The sequence below is a fragment of the Eptesicus fuscus genome, chromosome 12 (assembly GCF_027574615.1).
Source record: "Eptesicus fuscus isolate TK198812 chromosome 12, DD_ASM_mEF_20220401, whole genome shotgun sequence".
Lineage (NCBI taxonomy): Eukaryota > Metazoa > Chordata > Mammalia > Chiroptera > Vespertilionidae > Eptesicus > Eptesicus fuscus.
The window spans coordinates 67,160,728-67,173,651 of record NC_072484.1 but is presented as its reverse complement, the minus strand read 5'-3'; the positions used below and the strand labels follow the sequence as shown (position 1 = coordinate 67,173,651).

Here is a 12,924-nt window from a genome sequence, read left to right as displayed (position 1 = left end):
TCAGAACCTACGAGGCAGATCCTTTTCCTATCATCACGTTACAGATGCGGAGACTAAGGCAGAAGAGCTTAGGGACCCTGACTCGTGCCACACAGGCAGGAGTGGCAGAACTGGGATCTGAGACCAGCGTCCTCACTCTTAACCACCCAGCTACAGCAAGTCTCAAAATGCAAGGCAGCTGTTAAACCAGGGGACTTGAGGAGGGGGGCAGTTCTTGGGGAAAGAGGAGTACTGTTTACCCCGCATGTTTCTCTGATGTGTAAGCATTAAGTGATGTAAGCGCATGGGTTGGATAGAACAATGTTTCCATTAAAATAAAATTCTTTTTTTTTATATTTTATTGATTTTTTACAGAGAGGAAGAGAGAGGGATAGAGAGTCAGAAACATCGATGAGAGAGAAACATCGATCAGCTGCCTCCTGCACACCCCCCCACTGGGGATGTGCCCACAACCAAGGTACATGCCCTTGACCGGAATCGAACCTGGGACCCTTGAGTCCGCAGGCCGACGCTCTATCCGCTGAGCCAAACCGGCCTCGGCCCATTAAAATAAAATTCCTGAGAAAGAAAAACTGTTGTGGGAAGTTGCTGTGATGAATGTAAGGGGCATCTGAGCTGAACCCTGAAGGATTTCTAACCATCTCTGCCCACTTCTAGGAATGACCTGCAAGCTGGCCTGCTGGGAATGCTTTTGTCATTCTTTGGTCCCCAACAAGGATCCAGCTTCGTCCCTCTTTCCACTGGAATGAAAGCCCAAGAAGCTCCCTGCGATCCTGCGAAGCCGTCAGCCTGGGCCACCAGGTGTGGAGCGGGGGGAATCCCGGAGGCCTCCTCCACCCTCTCCCGCCCGGGGCTGACCTGTGCTCTTGTCCAGGAAGTCCATGGACTCCTCGCTCGCGCTGAAGTGGCTGGACATGGCCTTCTTCTCGGGGTCCTGCTCCACGTCGGAGCCCGTGTGCACGGAGGAGTTTGTGCTCATGGGGGAGCGCGGCATGTCCGACAAGGAGATCCTGCGGCCGGCGCCCCCGCTCAGCATGGGCTTGCTCATCAGGATCTTGGGGGACGCCGTCATGTCGAAGTTGAGCTTGACCTTCTCCTGCTTGTCTATCTTGGCGGCACCAGCGCTGGGGTTGCTGGGGTCGAGCAGCATTTGGTACTGGCTGTTGGGCGTGTAGGGTGTCCTGAACGGAGAGTAATTAAAAACCCCAAACTTCCTGCGAATGTTCTCCACATAAACCTCCATCTCCTGCATTGCACTGTTGAAGATGCTTTTAGTCTTTTTCACAGAAAAAGGAATTTCTTTAGACATGAGGTAGCAATTATTTATCGGAACCCAGGCTCTAGGAGGGCAAGAGAGAGAGAGAGATTTTAAGTCGACGTTGGTCATTTCCAAGATTTTTATTTAACTTTTTAAAAAACATTTACTTCATTGTGGTTAAGAACATTTAACAGTTCTACCGTCTTAACAAATGTGTAAGTGTACAACACAGAATTGCTGGCTACAGGCACAAGGTTGTACAGCAAGCGGATCTCTAGAGCGTATTCATAGTGTAACTGAAACTTCATGCCTGTTGACTAGTAATTCCCCATTTGCCCGCCCCTGGCAACCACGATGCCACCCTGATTCTATGAATCTGACATAGATTCCTCATATAAATGGAATCATGCAGTGTTTGTCCTTATATGATTGGCTTATTTCATTTAGTATGTTGTCCTCCAGTTTCAGCCATGTTGTGGCATAATTTTTAAGGCTGAATAGTATTCCACTATGTATACATACATTTCCCTTATTCATTCATCAGTCACTGGAACATTCAGGTCGGTTTCAGAATTGTCTTTTCCTTAACACAAGCCCAATTAGCCTAGTATGCTTGCCAAGATTCTTAAATGCACATTTCTTCTTTTTTAAATGACTTGGTTTGAATGATTAATAAATAATCCACTTAACACACATGATATGTCATCAGGACTGAACGTGAACATGAACTTAGCGAAAACATTCAAAGCCTCAACAGACTTAGTCATTTTAATCCATAAAAAAAATAATAACGCCCCTTTGGCTTTGGGTTGGTAGAGTAAGAAGACAGTCACTGCATCCTAGACCACACCTCCCAAGAGAAAATTACTCCCCGGGCTCACTATTTTGCACTCAAGCAATAAAATGTTTACTCTTAAAATTGGGGTTCTCTGGGGGGGTGGGAGGGGGGGGTCAATCGGGGAAAAGGAGACATATGTACTACTTTAAACAATAAAAAAAAATTTAAATGAATTGAAAAACTGGGGTTCTCCATGGAGCAAGGAGGAAACGGTGGAAAGCCATAACCCTACAAGGAGGTGCATGGCTTTGAATGTGAGATAGCTCGCATGGAAAATCACGAGCAAACAGCCCCTCACTTAGCCTTCAGGTGTGCGCCCTCCACTTCCCAGGCCGGTTCCACCTCCCTACCTTCAACGCCCCACACCCCCATGGTCTCTGCAGAGGCTGCATGAGAACATGAGCTGCTTTCTGGAATCAGTGACCCGCGTGACCTCAGGCAGGAGATGGGCACACAGCTCCCATGCTCTGGGGAAGGCAGAGCTGACACAGAAACATCCAAGCTGTGTCTCGGGTCACATTTTATTCCCCAGCCTCAACCCGGTTTGCAGCTGGGAACCTGGTGGGAGTGAGCTCTCCAAGGAGGCCTTCGGCTTTCTCAGACCGTCAACTCAAGCCTGGTGTCCCGCTGCAGGAAGCCACGTACACGGGGGGAGGAATTAAACTCACGGCCGCCTGATGCAAATACCATCCCCCTGAGTGCGATCTGAAGTGCCCCTGTAAGCATCAGCCCACGCTGCCGAGCTGCCTTAAGGTTTCAAAGAGAAACCAAATAGGAACTTTACTACGTTTTACCCACATTTTAATGGTTGGCATCTCGCTCCTATTTTTAAAAGAAAAAGCAGCCCAGGGGAAATAAAGGATGTGCATGGGGCAGAATTCAGGGCACAGGCTGTCTGTTGGCAACTCCTGGGGGTGCTAGATTGCAACACTCACTAAATCAGAACCCCCCACAACATCTGCTCTCTCGTAGAGTGCTGGAAGCGACCAGCTTCTCGTCCATTCCAGCTCACTGCTGCTTCTATGCCGAGACCTGAGGAACCACACCCGCAGCCCAGGTGGAACGACCTAGACTCCAGGCATGACAGCTGGGTGGGCAAAGGGTCCGGACCAGACGGGACAGATCTGCGGAGCGGTCAGGCTCCCAGGGCCATCTGCAGACACGGACTCGCCGTCTGAGCCAGCCTGAGCGCTGCCGTCAGTAAAAGGGAGGAGGAGCTCCAACCTGGAGGGGCACCAAGAGGAGCACACAACATGCCCCGGGCGCGGCCCCACCAGGAGCGGGCCAGCCAGTCGGTCCCAGGGACCGAGTTCCCCCACACTGTCATCTGGTATCGGGGCCTTACCTGTTTCTTCCCAGGTTCTTAAGTGCCTTCAATGAAGCTGCTTGGCAAGTGATTTCTGGAAAGTGACTGTTTCTTTTCCTTTAAGCAGGCCCAGGAAATATTTAAAGGAAAATTAGATTTGCTTAACAATACACAGCCTGTGGGGGCAATGTTGTGAGATGGGCCACAGCTGAGGTTCTGCCTAGCTCTGGGCCTCAAGTTTTCTTACCAGGGAAATGGGGATAAGAGCAACTTTTATAAAAAGCACTTAAAACAGTGCCTGCTGCATAGCTGGCCCTCAGTGAATGGCAGCTCTGCGAGAATTTAATAAGATGTTTTCTATATTTTTACATAATATTGGGTGTCTGGAAAAAAATCAAAATGTATTTTAATAATTTTTTAAATGGCATTTAAAGTTGTGTGTTTGTTTTTTTTAAAATATATTTTAATTGGTTTGAGAGAGAAAGGAAGGGAGAGGGAGAGAGAGAGATAAAAACATCGATGAGAGAGAAACATCAACATCGATTGGCCGCCTCCTGCATACCCTGTGCTGGGGAACGAGCCCAAAGCCTGGGCCTGGGCCCTGACCAGGAATGGAACCGGTAACCTCTTGGTGCATGGGCTGATGCTCAACCAACCACTGAGCAACACCGGCCGGGTGAAATAAAAATATTTTAAAGGACAAAAGGCACGTGATGAGAGACTTGAGACCGTGCCTTGATTTGCAGAAGAGCCTCCCGGGCTCCAGTGTTCATCACCTTGACAGTGACCAGGTAGTCGTCTGTTATACGTCTCATTCCGCTGCCTTGACCTATTTCACGGACACCTGTCCAGGCTCACATTTTGGCTCTACATCCCCGAAAGCCAACTCCCCGTAAAAGGGACAGCATGCTACCCGTCTTGCAGCCTCCCAGCCGTCTCCCCGTCGGGTTCCTGGGTCTGACCCAGAGCCAGCTGTGGACAACGCGGCCCCATCCTGCTTTCAAGGCATCTCAGGGGAGGGAGGGATGCTCATCCTTGAAGGAGTGGCTTCCCCATGACTCCCTGCCCAAGGCTAACTGACACATTCCTACAAGGCCATCATACTGTCCCTCCACCACTGTGCGTGTCCAAACACCTCGCCCAGTGCACGCTCCTCGCCCAAAGTGAGCCCAACAGCTCAGCATGTTCCCTCCGAGGGGGCAGAGGACACCACGGGAGCTCAAGAAGATCTAACCAGGTGTGTGCTGCTGTCTTAAAAAACAGCCTCCAGAGCTAGCAACGTTCATGCCCAACGCCACCTTCCGGGGACGTCAGGAGGAGACAAAGGTCCGTGCAGCGTGGCTCAGGTGAAAGGAGATTCTAGGGGTCGGGGAACATCGGGTGCACAGGGGCCTGTATCCTAGGTCTACCCAGATTGTTATACTGCAGAACCAGAATACCCCAAATCATCGGTGTACACGGGCATGTTCTAAAGAAGAGGCGGGAAGACAGGCACCTGCCACCAATGCCTTTCGCTCTTCAAACACAAGCCAGACTCCCGACAACAGCCCATGTGATCCGGGGCCTGCCCCACCTCCGAACCCCCTGTCTCACCATCCTCTCCTCCCTCGTCCTGTTCCAACCACACGGTGCTCCTGGCTTTTCCCCGGCGCCATGGGCCTTGGCCCTTCTGTGCCCGAGTCCCTGCTCTCTCTGGCCCCTCTACCCGGATCCTCACTGGGCCCCACCGTCCCCTGCTGACCTGAGAGCATCGTTCCTGTCTGTTTACGTGGGTGTTATCAGTCTTGCCCGCTAGGATGCCACCCTCTTGATGGGCAGACACAGTGTTGTCTGCCCACCCAGTCCTAAGGCCCCAGCATCCAGCACACAGCCTGGCCCACAGCAGGCACCAAATACCTATTTCTCTGAGTGAACAAACAAATGAATTTTTAGGAGCGTTCTAACAAAAACGGTCAAAATCAAATAAAAGGTAATACCTCCTATCAAACCCATGATCATCTCGGCTAACTTCCATTTCGCCTCCTGACACTGGACGGCCTGGGTTCCTAGTAAATGACGTTGTAGGTTACGTTGGAATGGACTCTTTTCTTTGACTTGCAAGATGATAAGCAAAACTTAACAGAGAGCGGGGTACTGCAGATCCCGGTGTTGTATGAAGGCATAAACTGCACGTCTGTACATTCTGCGGCTGTGTGTAGTATTCAGCACTATGTCTTTTACATATTCTCCCCTACACACTCCCACACTTTTGTCAAACGGCTCGGTGGGGCTTCCAAAGGGCTTTCGCCTTATTTAATCATAACTTAACTCGCTAACACAGAGCTAAGATATGAACTGCTGCTCACCTCAGTCTACCTTGTGGTTCTCCAGCGCGCAGGGGGCTGTGCTCTAAAGGGAACCGCTAATCACTGGAATAACTCCCTTCGCAGTGGGCGAGGGGGAGGCAGAGAGCCTGGGAGGGAGGGCTCACACCTGCCAAAACAGTCACCCCTTATAATTTCTCATTTAGCTTCAGAGAAAAGGGAAGCGGGGCCAGGTGGGGGGGGGAGGGGAGCGATAGGAGATCCATTTACCAGTCACCTGGGAAAATGCTTCTGATCGCGGAGAGCATTATTTTGAAAACCAATTTGCACAACGGGTTTGATTTACCCCAGGAAAAAAGAAAAAAGAAAAAGAACACAGCAGCATTTGAAATAACCATGGAACCTTATTCTGGTGCTGGTTTCCATCACATCAACAAAAGCACGAAAGCAAGATTCTCTTCTAATGTACCTGAAAAAGCTGAAGCCCACGCGTTATTTCCAGGCCAACACAGCACAGGACAGTATTTTTAAACCACGAGATCACCGGTGGGTGTCGCTGACAATGAACAAAACGAGAGCCATACCGTCCGCGCCTCCTCGTACCCACTGACCGTGTCGAGGGTTCAGTGAGAGCTACACGTTGGCAGCCCGATTTTAACTCCCACCTGTCGTGTTGTCCAAAGAACCGGGCATCCACCTGCCCATCCTTATCCCTCAGAGCTTTGGCAGGCCAGAACGGGAAGCCCTTCAGTTTTGCCCAGACCAAAGGATGTGGATTGCTCTAGGAGAAGAAAAACAAAATCCAGAGTCTGAATGTATTTTGACAGCAAGAGACATACATAAAGCGTGGTGTGTGGGGACAGAGTGAAGCAGCGGTGATGGAGGCCACAAACTCAAAGAGAATCGTTCCGAACAGTCTCCCAGGTGGTGTCCCCGAGGCGGCGTGTGGCCAGTAGGCCTGGGCGAAGATGGGAACGGGGGTAAATGGTGAAACCAAGAACTGAGCGCTGACAAAACGGGGCTTGAAAACTGGCTGGTGTCGTGATTACCTGGGTGGCCCTGAGCAAGATCCCACCTTTCTGTGCAACTCAGAGGCAGTAGCACTTAGAGGCTCTGGGAAGGTGGAGGACTAAACGTGCGTTGTATCTAGCATGTTAATAAGGGGCAGGATTAGCCCCTTTTGTTCTTTACGGAGGGCTCCTCAAACCCTTAACGATTCAGGTGTTCATCTCCAAGGGCAGGGGGAGACATAAATTGTGTTTTCATTATTCCCTTTACTTGCCCAGTCTCGCCCCCAACATCCTCCACCGCCACCAGCCCACTCCAAAACTGCATTTCTCTACACAGAACGCCAGATTGGTAAATGCAGAACCACAGGGAAACAAGGGTGATTTTTCTCCCGACCCCCCCCACCACCATATTTGGAGAGACCATGGACTTAATCCAAGGAGGTATTTCCAAGACTCTTAAAATAGATTTGTGAATGACACACTCAATTAACACTTGTGTCACTATCTGCACCACGCTGGCGAGCCACCGCTCTCTCGATGAGCCGCCGAAGAGTTTTCTCCTACCTGTGCTGCCTTCCCTCTGCCATAACTTCACCAGTAAAAACATTATTTAAAAACGTCACCCAAAGTCTGGTCGCACAAGCCACCTGTGAACGCTGTCGTGGGTAGTCATCCAGGCACAGAGTTCAGAAAACGAAGGGAAGGAAATCCAACTTACACAAGGCTCACAAAACCAGTTGTCGCGTTTTTGGCAAGCAGCTAAGTAACACTCCGGACACACTTCGATTTCATTCATCTGTAAAGCAGAAATAGGTTAGAAGGTGGCATCCCAGGGGCCTGGGCTTCTAGGCCCTCGGGAAAGGCAAGATGATATTGGCAACTAACGTTAGCTAAACAAAGTCACACAGCAGGGACTATCTCTCACCAACCCCAACACTTCCAACCGGCCCACGCCGCCATCACCTCTCCTGGAGCATCTACCAGCTCCCACTCACTCCGCACATAGAGTCACAGCAGCCAGAGCCACCCTCTGCAAACAGAAATTGGATCTCCTACCAGTGGTTCTTTACCAGGGACTTTGGGGGCAAGGGGGGGGGAGGGAGGCGTGGTTTGCAAGGGGATCTAAGAGGTACAGGACAGTCCCCACAACCAAGAAACCTTCCGCCTCAAATGTCAGCACTGCCAAAACTGAGAAACTAACAATGCAATCTAAACACCTGATCAGTTCCTTCAAGACCAGGTGTGATCTGGCCTCGGCCCACCTGCCTCCACTTGCCATGCTCAGTTTCTATGCATCTCTACTCACACCATCCAGACCAGTGGTCGGCAAACTGCGGCTCGGTGGCTCGCGAGCCACGGTTTGCCGCTCTGTTGACTAATGAGTTTGCCGACCACTGTCATATACTACCCTTTACCTCTTTGCACACAATATGCCACAACTGCCTAATCCTCACAGCTTCCAACTACACGGCAACATTTAGTCTAGCAGTGGTCGGCAAACTCGTTAGTCAACAGAGCCGCAGGCTCGCGAGCCGCAGTTTGCCGACCACTGATCCAGACGATTACTTAATTCCATGTTGCCCTATTTTACTGACAATCTGAAAATAATATTACGTCCTATCCCTCTTTTTCTTTGAAATTTTATGTTTCCCATTGATTTTTCTAGAGAGTAGAGAACAAGAAGGGAGGGAGGGTGGGAAGGAGACTGATGTGAGAGAGACACATGAATTACATCAAGTGGTTGCTTCCCACACACGCCCAGAGCCCCGACCATGGCTGGGGATCGAACCTGCAACCCAGGTGCGTGCCCTTGACCAGAAATCGAACCCATGACCATTCAGTTTGCAGGTCAGTGTTCCCAACATTGAGCAACACTGGCCAGGGCTCCTTCTCCCTCTTGAGAAGTGCATTTTCCTAAAATATCATCATGTCTTAGAACCAAGGGCCCTGGAAGCTCCCGTAATGGATCTGAATTCAGACTCCACGGTTTCAGAGGGAAAACATGAGGACCCAAGAAACGAAGTAACACAGCCAAGGTCTCACTGCAGCCAAGGGGCGGGGCCAGGAGCTGAACCCAGGCATCCTTGAACCCAGGCAGTCGGGATCCAAAACCCATGCACTTCACCACTGCCCTGTTAGTTGCTACATCTTCCTATCACCATGAGACTTTTCTTTCCCTCCATCCTGCAAGGTGCCCAATACATGGCAGGTGCTCAGTTAAGAATTAATTATTAATCTCATAATTATAATTTGTGATTATAACTGAAAAATGAATGCCAGGGTATAATACCTTTCTACCCAGTCTACTTCTATTCTAATGGTACTGGGTAGAACAGTGATAACACCATGTCCAGGACAGCCCTGGCCTTGGAGCCCACTAAGCAACAGTGTACCGCCAACAGGTAGATTAAAAAATGCCAGACAGCGCCCTGGCCAGGTGGCTCAGTTGGTTGGAGCATCGTCCCATACACCAAAAGGTTTCAGGTTCGATTCCCAGTCAGGGCATATACCTAGGTTGCAGGTTCAAACCCCAGTCAGGGCATGTACAGGAGGCAACCGATCAATGTTTCTCTCTCTCTCCCTCTCCCTTCCTTTCTCTCTAGAATCAATGAAAAATATCCTTAGGTGAAGATTTAAAAATTTGCCTAAAAATGTCAAACAGGCCCTAGCTGATTTGGCTCAGTGAATAGAGCGTTAGCCTGCGGACTGGAGGGTTCAGGGTTCGATTCCAGTCAAGGGCATATGCCAGGGGTTGCGGGTTCGATCCCTAGTAGGGGGTGTGCGGGAGGCAGCCGATCGATGACTCTCTCTCATCATTGATATTTCTATATCTCTCTCCCTCTCCCTTCCTCCCTGAAATCAATTAAAAAAAAATAAAGGCAGAGAGTATCCGGGTTCAATAAATTCCACCTGGGGGCACCCCACCAATTAAAGGCCTTCGCTCTCCTTATCCAAGGAAACAACTGAAAAGTTCACCCACACAAATCTCCTACTCACCAATTAACAGTATCAAAAACAGTCCATGATCACTTCTCATCAGAGAAATGCAAACCAAAGCCACAGTTCGGTGCCTCTGTGCTTACTGATCGCATTGAGGGCAAGCTTATGTAAGTGTGTTTTTCCTCATTAGAACTTCCAGGATTAGAAAGAGCACAGAGACACGACCAACGCTCACCCGTTCCAGGTTGTTGTATAAGTTGCTACAGCTTTTCCAAAAGACAATCCGGAAATATCACCCTAAATTACTGCCTTGGACCTGGTAGGTACATTTCTAGCAATTATACTAAGGAAATCATCAGAACAGCCATGAAAAATTCTGTTCTTCCTGTGTGTTCAATTACCTGAGAAAACATTCAAACTACGTGAAAAATGTAGATGATAAAATTCTTTCTATGTGAACATGTAGACAAGAACGTGTCCTGCGGTATTCAAATTTTGTCCGAATGAATGAATGGATGGATGGATGGATGTACACGGACAGGGTGGCGGCCATTACGTCGCCGTTTTTCACGCTTACGATGGGGATCTAATAAAGGAACCGTTTCTGCCGCCAGCCTGTCCCACAACCTCAGGGCGCACAGCCCAGGAGGTTGGTCATCCACACCATCGAGCCTATTGGTATTTGCGAGAGGAACGGACTCGCCAGGACCCCGGGGCTGCTCTGTGGGAGAGCCAGCACCTTTCCTCCAAATAACGTCAAACACCTTCTGCAGGAAGACTGAAAGGACCCGACTCAGTGCCACAGACGGTGGGTGAAGGAGTTATGAACGCTCTCTATGCAACCAAGAAAGCATGTCGGGGGCTGGACCAGGACTCAAAGCTAAAGAACGGTCACTTCCATCTCCTTTAGATCATGGCTAAGGTGAGGGTGCTCTACAACATACTGGGGGTCCCCTGCTAGTTGCTTTTACTTTTCCTTAAAGAGAGAGGGAGCCGCCGAAACCGTTTTGGCTCGGTGGATAGAGCGTCGGTCTGTGGACTGAAAGGTCCCAGGTTCGATTCCGGTCAAGGGCATGTACATTGGTTGCAGGCACATCCCCGGTGGGGGGGGGGGGGGGTGGGGGGTGCAGGAGGCAGCTGGTCGATGTTTCTCTCTCATTGATGTTTCTAGCTCTCTATCTCTCTCCCTTCCTCTCTGTAAAAAATCAGTAAAATATATTAAAAAATAAAAATAAAAAAAGAGAGAGAGAGGGAGCCGTCTGTGCCTAAACTAATTCTAAAACCACTCTGGCTACCCACGGGGAGAGCCTGCACATGGAAACCTCAGCCACCCTATCCTCACTCTGGACACGTTTAAAACACAACAGCGGGAAACACATACCTCATGCTCACAGATTTTGATGACTATTTTCGCTATTTGCGTCAATTTGTGATTTCCTAAGGGAATAAGAAAATTGGATTAATTCAAATGGAATCATGTTTATGCCCAGCCCTGGGATTTTATTTCCACTAACAACCTTTTAACTTGCTTTCTCCCACGATGAAACTTTTAAAGGCTAAAAACCAGGAGGTTCTGGCTTCTAATGCCGGTCAAATTGTGTGTAGTCTCCCATAACTGTCAGCCAGTCTCTGTGCCTTGATGTCAGCTTTTCTGAAAATGAGCAATTTGTGGCGTTTCCCTACAAGTCATGGATTCATATTTAAAGATGCTTTTACAGCCAGGCTGGCATGGCTCAGTGGCTGAGTATGGACCTACGAACCAGGAGGACACGGTTCAATTCCCGATCAGGGCATGTGCCTGGGTTGTGGGCTCAATCCCCAGTGTGGGGCATGCAGGAGGCAGCCAATCAATGATTCTCTCTCATCACTGATGTTTCTATCTCTCTCTCCCTCTCCCTTCCTCTCTAAAACCAATAAAAATTATTTGTAAAAAGTAGATGCTTTTTTACATTTTAAAGTTAGTGGAAAGGAGTCCTCCTCTACCCACTGTCCCAGACTCCAACCCAAAAAGAGTACAGGGGGAAAGAACTACTGAATTACGTAGTTCTGGTGTACCCAGTGCCTGAAAATACATTTTGTTGTTAACCCCTCAAGAAGCCATAATATAGAGAGTAGATATGAATATTCCCATTTCATTACTGAGTTAGCCAAGGCTCAGGAGTCATCACTAGCTCCCTTAGCTGGTGAGTTAAAGATCTGGCCCTAGAACTCTAAGTCCCTTACCTCTGCACTAAACCAGAGGACAAGATGGTCAGAAACCCATGTTTTCTTCAAATGTTACTTTATTTTCAGAAATTGTATGTTTGCTGGCAAAAAGATTTCACACACACATAAGCACCTAGATTTCTGGCTTGCCTTGGAAACTCAGGGGATCTGATAACTCTGTCCAACAAACCATGGAGTGTCCAGTGGCAACCCCGCCAGACCAGGCAGGAACCCCACCAGAAGAGGCAGGCAGCCCCAGTGTCCTGCTCTCGCCACAGTCAGTGCCTACCCTGGCTGTGCTGATGTGTTTCGCTCACCAGTCCTCATTCACTTGTTTATACGTTTGAGTTTATTATAATCTTTATCTAAATTCTCAATGCCTAGTGACTCTCCTCCCTCCCTGCACCCCAACCTGCTACTGAGCAAAACATGGGCTGTAAGTAAACATCTACCATTCGTGTGTCTTTTCTTACACGTTACCGAAAAGTCTATGCTAAAACCCAAAGGCATGCAGGGAACAAGACGTGGTGCCTGCCCTTAAAGAGCTTACATCCTGGTAAGCAACTCAAAACAAATAAAAACAGTACCGTCCAGAAAGGTAAGAAATGCTGCCGCAGGGAAGGGCAGGTGCGGTGGCAGCCCTTAACAATAACACAGGATAAGGTCTAGTTCACCAGGGAAAACTCTTCAGAGGACTGAGAGGCTGAGGCTGAAGAGTAAGAAACAGCCATCAAGAAAAAGAGGTAACGCCTGTTCCAACACGGGACAAGGCCTGGGGACAAGAGAAACAGGATCGGGCAGGACACTGAGAGATCTGCTGGCCAGAGGTAAACAGAGAGGATTGTGGGAGAGAAGTTGAGGCAATGAGAAAGATGCCAAGAGATTTTTCTGTCGAGAAGGCTCAATCCTCTAAATCCACGACAACACAACTGACAAAACTTTATTCAGAATATAAAGCTCTCCTACAACTCAACAATAAAACACAAAAATCCAATTTTTTAAAGGAGCAAAAGATTTTAAAAGGTCGTTTACTAAAAGATATACAAATGACTTAAAAGCACACA

The 12,924-nt window shown here is 49.0% G+C and overlaps 1 protein-coding gene across 1 annotated transcript in view; it reads right to left on the bottom strand.

Annotated features, from left to right (window-relative positions):
• The window catches only part of ZMYND8 (zinc finger MYND-type containing 8), a 112,889-nt gene that overhangs the window by 43,536 nt on the left and 56,429 nt on the right, over positions 1 to 12,924 (bottom strand). Inside the window, exons 9-12 of the mRNA XM_054723784.1 lie at positions 11,037 to 11,092; positions 7,434 to 7,511; positions 6,371 to 6,486; positions 859 to 1,340 (exon numbers count right to left, since the gene is read on the bottom strand). Of these exons, the coding sequence (XP_054579759.1) occupies positions 859 to 1,340; positions 6,371 to 6,486; positions 7,434 to 7,511; positions 11,037 to 11,092 (732 nt within the window). The remainder of the gene's footprint in view (positions 1 to 858; positions 1,341 to 6,370; positions 6,487 to 7,433; positions 7,512 to 11,036; positions 11,093 to 12,924) is intronic.